At 38.7% G+C, this 16,638-nt stretch overlaps 1 protein-coding gene across 1 annotated transcript; it reads right to left on the reverse strand.

Annotated features, from left to right (window-relative positions):
* Window positions 1-196: 196 nt before the first annotated feature.
* C13H2orf15 (chromosome 13 C2orf15 homolog) lies at window positions 197-15,595 on the reverse strand. Its single transcript, XM_059942744.1, has 2 exons — window positions 15,520-15,595; window positions 197-752 (listed from the first exon to the last, which is right to left on the reverse strand). The coding sequence occupies exon 2, from the start codon at window positions 680-682 to the stop codon at window positions 407-409; it is 276 nt and encodes a 91-aa protein (XP_059798727.1). The 5' UTR covers window positions 683-752; window positions 15,520-15,595; the 3' UTR covers window positions 197-406.
* Window positions 15,596-16,638: the final 1,043 nt, after the last annotated feature.

Here is a 16,638-nt window from a genome sequence, read left to right on the forward strand (position 1 = left end):
ATTTCAACATACAAAATCAGTACACCAGAAATCATGTGAAATACTGATGTCAAATTGTTTGGGCAGTGTTTGGGTTTTTGATCACTTGTTAGAGAAATACGTTATAATTAAAATGTTTTGGTGCCATTTAAATACTATTACACAAAAACTCTGATTTTTTGACAAGGACAGAATGTAATACCAGAGAAATCTTCTTTGAATTTTGGAAAGCTTCTTCTCTCTAAAGCAACTTTTCTGAATATGTATCATCAAAAAGTGCAATCTACAGTGATTCATAAATAGTGAAAAATAAGCAATCGTCTTCCTTCATTTTGTTAGGTTTTCATAATAAGGTTAAGTTCTCATTCAACAGGCCCTCTTAGTCAAAAGCAATTTTTGGTTTCTTTGGTAACATACACAAATAACTTCATTCCACGTCTATCATTTCTATTCCATCACTTTCTTTAACATACACCACTGAACCCAAGGCTTTCTCCGAAAGAGATCCTGTGCCAGTATCTTTGCTCCTTGTAAAGTTTTCTTGGTTTGTGTCTTCTAATCTTATTTTCTTGGTGTTTTGAAATAACTGAGTCACTGGTTCCAGTTTGCTTTTCTCAGTCCCTTGCATTAAGTGATCATCCACTTTTGAATCCATACGCAGAGCAGATACCTGAGTAGCAGATTTACTAAGAGAAAATCCCATTGGGACAGCTAAATAAAAATAGTTTGCAGGTCCCTCTTTAAGTAGTGGAGACGTTTCTTCAACTTGATTGCTTGGGGAAAAAATTGTTACAAGTGAATACAGTGGGAATTTCAACTAACTTCATGGCAATGTTTGTTTTAATGAAATTTCATGGTGATGATGCCAAAAATATAAAGTAAAATCGCCTTCCACCTCTCAGTGTTTACATTTTCTTTGTGGAAGGGTTTGCAGGTTCTACAGATTCTCCGAAAGTCTTTTTTTTAAAACGAATTTACTAGATGTTACGTTTCATCACCTGGCAGAAAATAATAGAACTTCTCTACTTAGTCCTGTCTATCATTCTTATTATCAAAATCTTTTAATTTATTATTAATGGATTAAGGAAATAATTACTGAAGGCCAAACACTCTGCTAGGTGTTCTGAAAAAAAAAAAAAAGCTGCCCAAACAACTGTAAACATTTACACACCTAATAATACACTATAAAAATAATGAAGGAAAAACTGACAGAAATGAAGGGAGAAATAGACAGTTCTACAATAATAGTTGGAGATTTCAAAACTCAACTCTCAATAATGGAAAGAACAACCAGACAGGACACAAGGGAAAAAAGGATTTAAACAACACAATAAACTGACTAGAGCTAACAAACACATACAGAACACTCCACCCAACAACAACAGGATACATATTCTTCTCAAGGGGACATTTTCCGGGATAGACCATATGTTAGGCCACAAATTAAGTCTCAGTAGATTTAAAAAGATGGATATCATACAAAGTATGGATATCATACAAAGTATCTTCTCTGACCACAATGGGATAAAGTCAGAAATCAACAACAGAAGTAAAACAGGAAAATTCACATATTTGTGGAAATTAAACAGTATACTCTTAAACAACCAATGGATCAAAGAAATCACAAGGGAAATTTTAAAAAATACTTAGAGATGAAGATAAACAAAAACACAACATATCAAACTTATGGGATGAAGCAAAATCAGTACTAAGGGGGGAATTTATAGTTATAGATACTTGCATTAAAAAAACAAGAAAGATCTCAAATCAACAAACTTTACAGCTAATGAACTAGAAAAAGAAGAAGAAACTAAACCCATTACTAGCAGAAGGAAGGAAACAATAAAGACTAGAGCAGAGATAAATGGAGTAGAGAACCGAAAAACAATAGCGTATAATCAATTAAACCAAAAGCAGTTTTTGAAAAGAGCAACAAAATTAACAAACTTTACCTCGATGGACTAAGAAAACTCAAATTACTAAATCAGAAATGAAAGGGGACATTACTACTGATTCTACAGAAATAAAAAGTATTATAAGAGAGCGCTATGAACAACTGTATGCCAACAAACTGGATATCCTAGCTGAATGGACAAATTCCTAGAAACACAAAATCTACCAACACTAAGTCAATAAGAAACGAAAATCTGAATACACCTATGACTGCTCAGACCATTCAGTGGGGGAAAGGGCAGCCTTTTCAACAAAATGTGCTGGGAAAACTGGATATCCACATGCAGAAGAATGAAGTTGGACCCTTACCTAATACCATATACAAAAACTAATGCAAGATGGATCAAAGACCTAAATGTAAGACCTAAAGCTCTAACTCTTAAAAGAAAACATAAGGCAAAAGCTTCCTGATGGATTTGCAATGATTTGAATACGCCACCAAAGGCAGAGGCAACAAAAGAAAAAATAGACAAGTTGGAACTTATGAGAATATATAAATTCTGTGCATTAATAGACACTTGAGAGTATAAAGGCAACCCACAGAAGGAGAAAATATTTGCAAACCATATACATGATAAGGGACTAATACCCAGAATATACAGAGAACTGAAACTCAACAACAACAAAATAATTCCAATTCAAAATCTGGCAAAGGACTTGAACAGCCATTTCTCCAGAGAAGATATATGAATGGCCAACAATTACATGAAAAAAATGCTCACCATCACTAATAATTAGGGAAATTCAGATCACAGCTACCAATTAGATATGGCCTCACAACCATTAGGATAGCTACTATTAAAAAAACAAACAAACAGAAAATAACAAGTGTTGTTGAGGATGTGGAGAAATTCAAACCTTTTAAAAAAAATAATTAATTAATTAATTAATTATTTTTGGCTGCATTGGGTCTTTGTTGCTGCACGCGGGCTTTCTCTAGTTGCGGCGAGTGGGGGCTACTCTTTGTTGCAGTGCGTGGGCTTCTATTGTGGTGGCTTCTCTTGTTGCAGAGCATGGGCTCTAGGCACGCAGCCTTAAGTAGTTGTGGCACGTGGGCCTCAGTAGTTGTGGCTCGTGGGCTCTAGAGCACAGGCTCAGTAGTTGTGGTGCACGGGCTTAGTTGCTCTGCGGCATGTGGGATCTTCCCAGACAGGGCTCGAACCCGTGTCCCCTGCATTGGCAGGTGGATTCTTAACAACTGCGCCACCAGGGAAGCCCGAAATTCAAACCTTTATGCACTACTGGTGGGAATGTTCAATGGTACAGCTGCTGTGGAAAACAGTGTGGCAGTTCCTCAAATAATTAAAAATAGAATTACCATACGATCCAGCAAACCAACTTCTGGGTCTTGAAGACATATTTGTACACCCATGTACAAATAACATAAGCTATTATTCACAATAGCTAAAATGTGGAAGCAACTCAAGTGTCCCTCGATAGATCATAGGTAAGCAAAATGTGGTATATAAATATGATGAAATATTCAGCATTAAAAAGGAGGAAATTCTGCAATATGCTACAACGTGATGAACCTTGAGCACATTATGCTAAGTGAAATAACTCATAAAGACAAATACTGTATGACTCTACTTACATGAGGTACCTAGAAGTCAAAATCATAGAGACAGAAAGTAGAATGGTGGTTGCCATGGGGAGCTGTTGTTTAAGGGGTATAGACTTTCAGTTTTACAAGATGAAAAGAGTTCTGGAGATAAACGGTGGTGATGACAGCACAACATTATGAATATATTTAATACACTGAACTATACACCTAAGAATGGCTAAGATGCTACATTTTATGTTACATGTATTTTACCACAATACAAAAAACTAAAGAAAAAAAAAGATGTCCAATAAAGATACAGTACTTTTTATTACCAATGCCCAATCTGCTTAGAGAGATGAGCATGCAACATGGAGGGAGGGGCTTGGAAAGGTTGTGAAAGGAGGGGGCCTATGTCAGGGTTGGGCTTTGAAAGATGGTCAGGAATTTGGTAAGCAGAGTTGACCAGAATGGCAGAAGGGACCAGAGCTTGTTAGGGAACAGTGATCTACTGAAGAAGCTCTAGCAGCAACTTGAGATCTGGAACCCACTCCACAGCTGTGAATGAAAGCACTTACCCATCTTTTAGAATGTATTTCTTTAATATTTAGGTACTGGAGTTATCTTTTATGAGTTTACAATTCCATCCCCATCAAGCCCTAATCATTTACTGACAGAAGATTTCTAAAGATATCATCTTGAAACCTTGTTTATCCATATTCGTGATTGAATATCAGTGTTTAATCTGTAACAGAACAGAGTCCAGGGTCTACTGTAGTATCCTAAACATAGTAGTTACTCAAATATTGTTAGTATAACAAATACCTGTTTCTTAGATTTGGAAATTGAAGATGAATTTTTTTCTCATCAAGTGAATATCCAATACTACCTTCAAATGAGTAAAAGTGAGTTTATTCTGTTCTTTGGTTCCTCCTCTTTGATTACTTAAAAGGGAAACACTACTCTCAAAAATGCATAAGTTGGATCTAATCATGAGGAAACAACCAGATAAACCCAAATTGAGAGACATTATATAAAATAAATAACCTGTACTCAAAAATGTCAATGTATGAAAGACAAAGAGAAGTTGAGGAACTGCTCCAGATTAAAGGATACTAAAGAGACATGATTTCCAAATGTAGTCAATGATCCTGAATTGGGAGGTAGGGTGGGCTGGAACGTGGAGGAAATGTACTACAAAGGCCACTTCTTGGACAACTGGACAATTTGAATGTGGATGGTTTATTAGATAATAATGTTGCATCACTGTTAAATCCCCTGATTGGGATAATTGTATTGTGGTTATATTAGTGAATGTCCTTGGTCTCAGGAGATAACATGCTGACATAGGGGTAAAGGATCATATCTACAACTTGCTTTCAAATTATCTAGCGAGAGATAGATACAGAGAGAAAGTAACATATGCAAAACATTAATGACTCTAGGTGGGAAAGGATAAAAAATTGTTCAGTGTATTATTTTTGCTAAACTTCTATATGTTTAAAACTTTTTCAAAATACAAAGTTAAAAAAAAATTAAAGGGACTTCCCTGGTGGTGCAATGGTTAAGACTCCACGCTCCCAATGCAGGGGGCCCGGGTTCGATCCCTGGTCAGGGAACTAGATCCCATATGCATGCCGCAACTAACAGTTCACATGCCACAACTAAGGAGCCCATGTGCCACAACTAAGGAGCCTGCCTGCCACAACTAAGACCTGGTGCAACCAAATTAAAAAAAAAATTAAAAAGAAAATACTAACAAAACTATAAAACATACCACATTTGAAATTGACAGAGGGTAAAATAATGGTAATGTATATAATTACCAACTGGCACATTAATCTTCACTCTAACAGAGGGACTGAGAAGGAATGAAATGCAATAGGTTAGATTTGGCCCTATGAGTCTCACCTTAACTTCTCTGGGATCTTGAGGACAGGAAGGGAGAAGAAGTCTATTGGGGGCATCTCTGACCTAGTATTTTGGTTGCCATTCAAAAGAAATCTTGTATGCATATAGAAGAATAAAGATCTATAAAGAGCTAAATAAATCTGGACATACACACACAAAAAGCACAGAGACTTGCCTTACCAGATTTTAAGATATGCTACAAAGTCAAAGTAACAAAAACAGTGTAGTACAGGTGCAGGAACAAATAAATGACTAATAAAACATGACAGAGCTCCAGCATGGATATAGGTATGTGCAGGAGCTTCACATATGATAAAGGTGGCATCATACAGCAAAGGGGATAGAAGAGACTAAGTTTAGTATGATGGTACTGTGAATGCTGGCTCACTATGTGGACAAAAACAAAGCAAGATCCCTACCTCATATACCAATGTGGACTCCTAATGAAGTAAAGACCTAAATGTGAATGGTAGAACCATAAATGCAGTTTTTAAAATGTAAGACAATGTATTTGTCACCATAGGGTGGAGAAAGATTTCTAGAATAAGAACTAGAAAGTTTAAACAATAAGTAAGAAAACATATGGATCTGACCACTCACAATTAAGAACTTCTGTTCAATAAAGAAACTGTAAACAGGAGGCCCTGAACCCAGATGGCGGAGTAGAAGGACGTGCTCTCACTCCCTCTTGCGAGAACACCAGAATCACAACTAACTGCTGAACAATCATCAACAGAAATACACTGGAACTCACCAAAAAAGATACCCCACATCCAAAGACAAAAGAGAAGCCACAATGAGACGGTAGGAGGGGCACAATCACAATAAAATCAAATCCCATAACTGCTGGGTGGGTGACTCACAAACTGGAGAACACCCACAGAAGTCCACCCACTGGAGTGAAGGTTCTGAGCCCCACATCACGCTTCCCAACATGGGGGTCCGGCAACGGGAGGAGGAATTCCTAGAGAATCAGACTTTGAAGGCTAGCGGGATTTCATTGCAGGACTTTGACAGGACTGGGGGAAACAGAGACTCCACTCTTGGAGGGCACACACAAAGTAGTGTGCACACTGGGACCCAGGGGAAGGAGCAGTGACCCCAGGGGAGACTGAACCAGACCTACCTGCTAGTGTTGGAGGGTCTCCTGAAGAGGCGGGAGGTGGCTGTGTCTCACCGGGAGGACAAGGACACTGACAGCAGAAGTTCTGGGTAGTACTCCTTGGCGTGAGCCCTTCCAGAGTCTGTCATTAGCCCCACCAAGGAGCTCAGGTAGGCTCCAGTGTTGGGTTGCCTCAGGCCAAACAACCAACAGGGAGGGAACCCAGCCCCACCCATCAACAGTCAAGTGGATTAAACTTTTACTGAGCTCTGCCCACCAGAGCAACAGCCAGCTCTACCCACCACCAGTCCCTCCCATCAGGAAACTTATACAAGCCACTTCGACAGCCTCATCCACCAGAGGGCAGACAGCAGAAGCAAGAAGAACTACAATCCTGCAGGCTGTGGAACAAAAACCACCTTCACAGAAAGAGAGACAAGATGAAAAGGCAGAGGGCTATGTACCAGATGAAGGAACAAGATAAAACCCTAGAAAAACAACTAAATGAAGTGGAGATAGGCAACCTTCCTGAAAAAGAATTCAGAATAATGATAGTGAAGATGATCCAGGACCTCGGAAAAAGAATGGAGGCAAAGATCAAGAAGATGCAAGAAATGTTTAACAAAGACCTAGAAGAATTAAAGAACAAACAAACAGAGATGAACAATACAATAACTGAAATGAAAACTACACTAGAAGGAATCAATAGCAGAATAACTGAGGCAGAACTGATAAGTGACCTGGAAGGCAGAATGGTGGAATTCACTGCTGCAGAACAGACTAAAGAAAAAAGAATGAAAAGAAATGAAGACAGCCTAAGAGACCCCTGGGAAAACACTAAACACAACAACATTCGCATTATAGGGGTCCCAGAAGGAGAAGAGAGAGAGAAAGGACCCGAGAAAATATTTAAAGAGATTATAGTCGAAAACTTCCCTAACATGGGAAAGGAAATAGCCACCTAAGTCCAGGAGGCGCAGAGAGTCCCATACAGGAAAATCCCAAGGAGAAACATGCCGAGACACATAGTAATCAAATTGGCAAAAATTAAAGACGAAGAAAAATTATTGAAACCAGCGAGGGAAAACGACAAATAACATACAAGGGAACTCCCATAAGGTTAACAGCTGATTTCTCAGCAGAAACTCTACAAGCCACAAGGGAGTGGCATGATATACTTAAAGTGATGTAAGGGAAGAACCTACAACCAAGATTACTCTACCTGGCAAGGATCTCATTCAGATTCGATGGAGAAATCAAAGCTTTACAGACAAGCAAAAGCTAAGAGAATTCAGCACCACCAAACCAGCTCTACAACAAATGCTAAAGGAACTTCTCTAAGTGGGAAACACAAGAGAAGAAAAGGACCTACAAAAACAAACCCAAAACAATTAAGAAAATGGTCATAGGAACATACATATCGATAATTACCTTAAATGTGAATGCATTAAATGCTCCAACCAAAAGACACAGCCTCGCTGAATGGATACAAAAACAAGACCCATATATATGTTGCCTACAAGAGACCCACTTCAGACCTAGGGACACATACAGACTGAAAGTGAGGGGATGGAAACAGATATTCCATGCAAATGGAAATCAAAAGAAAGGTGGAGTAGCAATACTCATATCAGATAAAATAGATTTTAAAATAAAGAATGTTACAAGAGACAAGGAAGGACACTACATAATGATCAAGGGATCAATCCAAGAAGAAGATGTAACAATTATAAATATATATGCACCCAACACAGGAGCACCTCAATACATAAGGCAACTGCTAACAGCTATAAAAGAGGAAATCGACAGTAACACAATAATAGTGGGGGACTTTAACACCTCACATACACCAATGGACAGATCATCTAAAATGAAAATAAATAAGGAAACAGAAGCTTTAAATGCTTTAAACACAATAGACCAGATAGATTTAGTTGATATTTATAGGACATTCCATCCAAAAACAGCAGATTACACTTTCTTCTCAAGTGCGCATGGAACATTCTCTAGGATAGATCACATCTTTCGTCACAAATCAAGCCTCAGTAAATTTAAGAAAATTGAAATCACATCAAGCATCTTTTCTGACCACAACGTTATGAGATTAGAAATGTATTACAATGAAAAAAAAACGTAAAAAACACAAACACATGGAGGCTAAACAATACGTTACTAAATAATCAAGAGATCACTGAAGAAATCAAAGAGGAAATCAAAAAATACTTAGAGACAAATGACAATGAAAACACGACGATCCAAAACCTATGGGATGCAGCAAAAGCAGTTCTAAGAGGGAAGTTTATAGCTATACAAGCCTACCTCAAGAAACTAGAAAAATCTCAAATAAACAATCTAACCTTATACCTAAAGCAACTAGAGAAAGAAGAACAAATAAAACCCAAAGTTAGCAGAAGGAAAGAAATCATAAAGATCAGAGCAGAAATAAATGAAATAGAAACAAAGAAAACAATAGCAAAGATCAATAAAACTAAAAGCTGGTTCTTTGAGAAGATAAACAAAATTGATAAAACATTAGCCAGACTCATCAAGAAAAACAGGAAGAGGACTCAAATCAATAAAATTAGAAACGAAAAAGGAGAAGTTACAACAGACACTGCAGAAATACAAAGCATCCTAAGAGACTACTGCAAGCAACTCTATGCCAATAAAATGGACAACCTGGAAGAAATGGACAAATTCTTAGCAAGGTATAACCTTCCAAGACTGAACCAGGAAGAAGCAGAAAATATGAACAGACCAATCACAAGTAATGAAATTGAAACTGTGATTAAAAATCTTCCAACAAACAAAAGTCCAGGACCAGATAGCTTCACAGGTGAATTCTATCAAACATTTAGAGAAGAGCTAACACCTATCCTTCTCAAACTCTTCCAAAAATTGCGGAGGAAGGAACATTCCCAAATTCATTCTATGAGGCCACCATCACCCTGATACCAAAACCAGACAAAGATACTACAAAAAAAGAAAATTAAAGACCAATATCACTGATGAATATAGATGCAAAAATCCTCAACAAAATACTAGCAAACAGAATCCAACAATGCATTAAAAGGATCATACACCATGATCAAGTGGGATTTATCCCAGGGATGCAAGGATTCTTCAATATACGCAAATCAATCAATGTGATACACCATATTAACACATTGAAGAATAAAAACTATATGATCATCTCAAGAGACGCAGAAAAAGCTTTTGACAAAATTCAACACCCATTTATGATAAAAACTCTCCATGAAGTGGGCATAGAGGGAACCTCCTCAACATAATAAACGCCATATACAACAAACCCAGAGCAAACATCATTCTCAATGGTGAAAAACTGAAAGCATTTCCTCTAAGATCAGAAACAAGACAAGGATGTCCACTCTCACCACTGTTATTCAACATAGTTTTGGAAGTCCTAGCCACGGCAATCAGAGAAGAAAAAGAAATAAGAGGAATACAAATTGGAAAAGAAGAAGTAAAACTGTCACTGTTTGCAGATGACATGGTACTATACATAGAGAATCCTACAGATGCTACTAGAGCTAATTAATGAATTTGGTAAAGTTGCAGGATACAAAATTAATGCACAGAAATCTCTTGCATTCCTATACACTAATGATGAAAAATCTGAAAGAGAAAATAAGGAAACACTCCCATTTACCACTGCAACAAAAAGAATAAAATACCTAGGAATAAACCTACCTAAGGAGACAAAAGACCTGTATGCAGAAAACTATAAGACACTGATGAAAGGAATTAAAGATGATACCAACAGATGGAGAGATATACCATGTTCTTGGATTGGAAGAATCAATATTGTGAAAATGACTATACTACCCTAAGTAATCTACAGATTCAATGCAATCCCTATCAAATTACCAATGGCATTTTTTATGGAACTAAAACAAAAAATTTTTTAATTTGTATGGAGACACAAAAGACCCCGAATAGCCCAAGCAGTCTTGAGGGAAAAAAACGGAGCTGGAGGAATCAAACTCCCTGACTTCAGACTGTACCAGAAAGCTACAGTAATCAAGACAATATGGTACTGGCACAAAAACAGAAATATAGATCAATGGAACAGGATAGAAAGCCCAGAGATAAACCCCTGCACCTATGTTCAACTAATCTATGACAAAGGAGGCAAGGATATACAATGGAGAAAAGACAGTCTCTTCAATAAGTGGTGCTGGGAAAACTGGACAGCTGCATGTAAAAGAATGAAATTAGAACACTCCCTAACACCATATGCAAAGATAAACTCAAAATGGATTAGAGATGTAAATGTAAGACTGGACACTATAAAACTCTTAGAGGAAAATATAAGAAGAACACTCTTTGACATAAATCACAGCAAGATCTTTTTTGATCCACCTCCTAGAGTAATGGAAATAAAAACAAAAATAAACAAAGGGGACCTAATGAAACTTCAAGGCTTTTGCACAGCAAAGGAAACCATAAACAAGATGAAAAGACAACCCTCAGAATGGGAGAAAATATTTGCAAACGAATCAACAGACAAAGGATTAATCTCCAAAATATATAAATAGCTCATGCAGCTCAATATTAAAAAAACAAACAACCCAATCCAAAAATGGGCAGAAGACGTAAATAGACATTTCACCAAAGAGGACATACAGATGGCCAAGAAGCACATGAAAAGCTGCTCAACATCACTAATTATTAGAGAAATGCAAATCAAAACTACAATGAGGTATCACCTCACACCAGTCAGAATGGCCATCATCAGAAAATCTACAAACAACAAATGCTGGAGAGGGTGTGGAGAAAAGGGAACCCTCTTGCACTGTTGGTGGGAACGTAAATCGATACAGCCACTATGGAGAACAGTATGGAGGTTCCTTAAAAAACTAAAAATAGAATTACCATATGATCCAGCAATCCCACTACTGGGCATATACCCAGAGAAAACCATAATTCAAAAAGACACATGCACCCCAATGTTCATTGCAGCACTATTTACAATAGCGAGGTCATGGAAGCAACCTAAATGCCCACCAACAGACGAATGGATAAAGAAGATGTGGTACATATATACAATGGAATATTACTCAGCCATAAAAAGGAACGAAATTGGGTCATTTGTTGAGATGTGGATGGATCTAGAGACTGTCATACAGAGTGAAGTAAGTCAGAAAGAGAAAAACAAATATCGTATATTAACTCATATATGTGGAACCTAGAAAAATGGTACAGGTGAACCGGTTTGCAGGGCAGAAACTGAGACACAGATGTAGAGAACAAACGTATGGTCACCAAGGGGGAAAGCGGCAGGGGGGTGGTGGTGGTGGTGGGATGAATTGGGCGATTGGGATTGACATGTATACACTGATGTGTATAAAATTGATGACTAATAAGAACCTGCTGGATAAAAAAATAAATAAAATAAAATTCAAAAAAAAAAAAAGAAACTGTAAACAAAGTTCAGAAGACAGAGAAAGGACTGGAAGATGTGCTGTCCAATTTGACAAGGGATTTATAGCTAAAGTATAACAAGAACAACTATGAATTAACAAGGAAAAAGGAAACCCATTAGAAAAATGGGCAAAGGATAGACAGACATAATTCACAGATTGGAGAATCCTCAAAAGATAATGTGTGCATAAAGCGATGTTCAAACTTATTAGAAATCAGAGAAATGCAAGTTTGCTACCATCAGAATGGCAAAAAGGTGGGTAGCACCGAGTATTTAGTAGAATGCAGGAAACCTTGTGCATTGCTGATGGAGTAATTTTTAATTCCTACCTCACATTCCACATCCAATCCTTCAATGAATCCTGTTTCTGTTTCTACCCTTACCTATGCCTCCCCACTGTTTGTTCTTCTAACTGTATCTGGAATGAGCCTTTTAAAACATAAACTAGATCACATCCATCCTCTGCTCAACACGCTCTAGTTACTTCCCATCACAGAGTAAAGCCAAATTCTCTACCTAACAAGTCTCCAGCTGTGGTAGGCAGAAGAATGGTCCCCAAAGAAGTCCACATCCTAATCCCCACAACCTGTGAATGTTCTGTTACATGGCAAGGGGGAATTAAGGTTGCCAATCAACCTACCTTGAGGTGGGGAGATAACCCTGGGCTAATTGGTGGCTATGAATATAATCACAAGGTTCTTTATAAGTGAGGGAGAGGGGAATTCCCTGGCGGTCCAGTGGTTAGGACTTGGCACTCTCACTGCCAAGGGCCTGGGTTCGATCCCTGGTTGGGGAACTAAGATCTCAGAAGCCACTCAGTGCAGCAAAAAAAGAAAAAAGAAGAAAAAGTGAGGGACAGACAGGAATGTCACTGTTAGAGTGATGACTGGCCATCGCTGGCTTTGAAGATAGAAGGGGACCACAAGCTAATAAGCAAAGCGGGCAGCCTGTAGCAGCTGGAAAGGCAAGAAAATAGATGCTCCCCTAGAACCTCCAGAAGGAATGCAGCCCTGCTGACATCTCACTATTAGCCCAGTGAGATCCATTTTGGATTCTAACCTCCAGGACTGTAAGATAATAAATTGGTGTTGCTTAAAGCTACCACATTTGTGCCAAACTGTTACAGCAGCAATAGGAAACAGATACACCAGTAACATTCTGTCATCCCAAACTCTTCTCTCCACTCTGCCCCCGCTCCATGACCTCATTGCTGTTCCTCCAGCACATGTCTCAGGGCCCTCTTCTGCTTCAGGGCCCAGGCACTGACAGTTCCCTCAGCCTGAAGCAATTTCTGAATTGCAAACCACTTCTGATGGGGATGATTAGTGGAGCTAACTGACTTCTGCTTCTGTCCAGGATGGAGTAACATGGACCAGATTTATCCTCATGCCTTAAACATCTTAAAAACAGACAAAACACATGAAACAATGGTTTTTAGATACTGGACAATAGGTAGTACAGGAGAGTGATCCCTAAGAGAAAGGAGATAAGGTTAAGTCCTATGAATGCTCAGTGCCTGGAAATTTTAGGCTTTAGGAACCCTAAAATTGAGTCTGGTCACTTCAGTGAACTGAGAAGACAGACTTCAGAGTTTGCAGAGGCCAAGATGGCTAGAATTTGTGGAGAGAGGAGAAAGGTGCGGTGAGAGAGCGAGCTCCAGAGATCTGCAGAAGATTCCCCACAATTCTTTGGCTGAATACTGATCAGTGTATGTATGTAAAAAAACTGTTGAGCCCTGGGGAAAAAAACAGCAAAAAGGAGAAGGCAGAATAGTACTTAGAGCCTATACAGGGCCAAGAATAGAGTTCTCACCAGTCAGAGTAGAAAGAACTCTTAATATACTGGACATTGAATAGACTCCTCAGAAAGGTATTGCCTCCGTAATGGGGTCAAATTAACCCTAAATAAAGACTATTTTGGACCTAACAAAGCTTAAAAGCAAGCTTCTAAAGCAGGTCTGTCCAACAGGACTTTTTGCAATGATGGAAATATCCTATATGGACTGTCTAATATAGTAGCCACTAGCCACGTGTGGATGTTGGCAGGCGAGAATTCTACTACTGAATGACCGATGCAAGCTGGATGTTGGAATTTGAAATATACAGAATACAAATGAGGAACTAAATTTTAAATTTTATTTAATTTTATTAATACAAAGTCAAATAGCCACATGTAGCTAGTGGTTACTATTTTCAACAGGGCAGCTCTAAAGGATCAAACTGTTTCCAAGTAAACTTACTGCATCTCAGAACAAAGCCTAAATATATTTAAAGAAAAACCAAAACCAAAACCTCCAGCACCCAACAATGTCAAATCTGCAACGTCTGGCAGCCAATAAAAACTCACCAGGCATGAAAACAAGCAGAATGTGATGCATAACCAGGAGGAAAAAAAATCGGTTAATAGAAACAATGCCAAGAATGAGACAGATGATAGAATTAGTATACAACAGCTATTTTAAATATATTCCATATTTCCCAAAGCATGGGCATGATGAAGTGAGAAATGAAAGACATTAAAAAAAAAATCAAACTGGAATCCAGAGATGAAAAATACAAATCAGACATGAAAAATATCGTGGATGGGAGTAACACTGCCAAAGGAAAGAACAGTGAGCTTTAAGATATATCAATACAAACTATCCAATTAAAAAAAAAAATGAACAGAGCATCAGTTAGCTGCAGAACAGCAAAAAGCAGCTTAACATGTGTATAATTTTTTTTTTAAGGGGACCAGGGAGGTACCGAGGAAGAAAAAAGGCGAGAGGTTTTCGTAGCGAAGCTTGTGAAATGATGGAGAAACCCGATCTTAGACTTGCACAGGAGTATCTATTACAAGGGAGAGAGCTCAGGTGCTATAAAAGGATTAGGTGGGGCAGGATGGGGCACTCAGCACTCTTTGGGTTTCCACAGAGGGAAGAAAATTTTCACTTTCTTGGGCTGAAGGAGGAAGTCAACAGTGCTTGATAGGAAAAGAAAGGAAACTCTTCACGCCCTGGTCTGGCTTTAAAATGATCTTTTCGCTACATTCTTTCCAAAGACTGTTTAGTAACATCTAGGTGGCGTACATAAATGCTTAAACTCTTCTAATTTTTTCCCTAAAGGAAGTACTTTCCTACCTCCTATATTAACAATCCCCTTCTCCCCACGAGCCTTCAACTCCATCTTAAGAGTTTTGTACATTTTTCCCCATTTCTTTTCAATAATGCTAGATCATGAGAACATTTTATTCAAAATAATCTTAGTATTTTAAGAGGAAATGAGATTACACTTTGTTTTCCCTAAAACAACTTTTCAGGATGGTCTTTGAGAGCTCATGCTTCTTTGTAACTTATTTTATCAGTTAGGTATAATTATATTTCACAGGAAATGTATCTCTTGGGACCTCTGACTTCTTTATCTAAAATAACAGGGACACGATTTAATTTTTTAGTATCTAGCTATACTTACACAGTATATGATATCTGAAAATATTGCTACAAAATATGAGAATATGTACTGGCACAAATAACAAATAAAATGTACTGGCATAAAAAAATCAGCAGAGATTGGAAAAATACATTGTGGGAGAAAAATGAGTACTCACCTGGTAAAAACAGGAACTGTTAGTCTCTTCAAATGTGAGATTACTTTTGAAATACACAGGTGAATACTATACCAAGATCATCAGAGAACAGCTATGAAAACCTAGTTTATCTATTTCATCTGTAGGAAAAGACAGGGGGATAAAGCCACCATTAGAGTTCAGAAGCCCTTGGGTTACTTAAGAAAAGTGGAACATGTTAAACATTAAGAAATGTTAAAAAGACAATATTTCCTTTCCAGCTGAGCTCCAAAAATTTGGCAGAATAATGCAATTCTCATTCTTTTTCCCTAAAAAGTTCATTTCTTCATTTTTAGGTAATGTGGTCAATATTAACATAGTTGGATGGCCAAAAATAATATTACACCTGGTTAAGTTAAATGAGTGTTCCCAGACTGAAGGCTCCTAATTGAGAGGACAAGTTTAAACGGTATTAAACAGGAGCAGAATCTGTACAATATTAAATATCAAGTGATATTTCTTTTTTTTGTTAACCATAATCAGTTTTTCTTCAAAGGGGACTTGGAGAAGGCCTGGCTTGTGGAGAAGGCATACCGGTCAGGAACCTGCGCTGTCATCATTAGTTCTGTCACTCCCAGATTCAACCCAGACTGGATGGTGCCGGGCGGACAGGGCTCGGGGTCCGCAGGCTCCCCAGACTGCAGGCTGCCGGCGCTCACCCCAACAGGCCGGTCTCTCCCCCGAGGCTGCAAGCAGCAGCACCCGACCCGGGAGGCTCCCCGCAAACAGGCCCCTGACTGCGGACCGAGAGCGCACCACCCTCCCAGCGCCCAAGAGCAACTCTGCGGAGTAACGAATTCACTGAACGCGGGTCCAGAATGGTACCCGATCCCTGGGGAAAATAGCACAAAAAAGCGGCAGCAAAGCAGCAGGTGTCCCAGAGCTAACTGAAGGCAGCCGGCGGGAATAGAGCCATGCGCATGCGCATTCCACTCAGGTGCGGTCGTCGCCCCCAGGGAATAAGGAAAAAGTCTTGGAAAAGGGGATAGCGGCTGGTTACTAGGAGACGGGACGCTCGGGGGGGGGTCTAGACGCTGCGTGGGCGTGCGCCTGCGCGGCGCGGATAGACCAGGAAGAGGCCTTATCCTCAAGCACCCTGTA

Source organism: Balaenoptera ricei, chromosome 13 (genome assembly GCF_028023285.1).
Source record: "Balaenoptera ricei isolate mBalRic1 chromosome 13, mBalRic1.hap2, whole genome shotgun sequence".
In the NCBI taxonomy this organism is placed as follows: domain Eukaryota; kingdom Metazoa; phylum Chordata; class Mammalia; order Artiodactyla; family Balaenopteridae; genus Balaenoptera; species Balaenoptera ricei.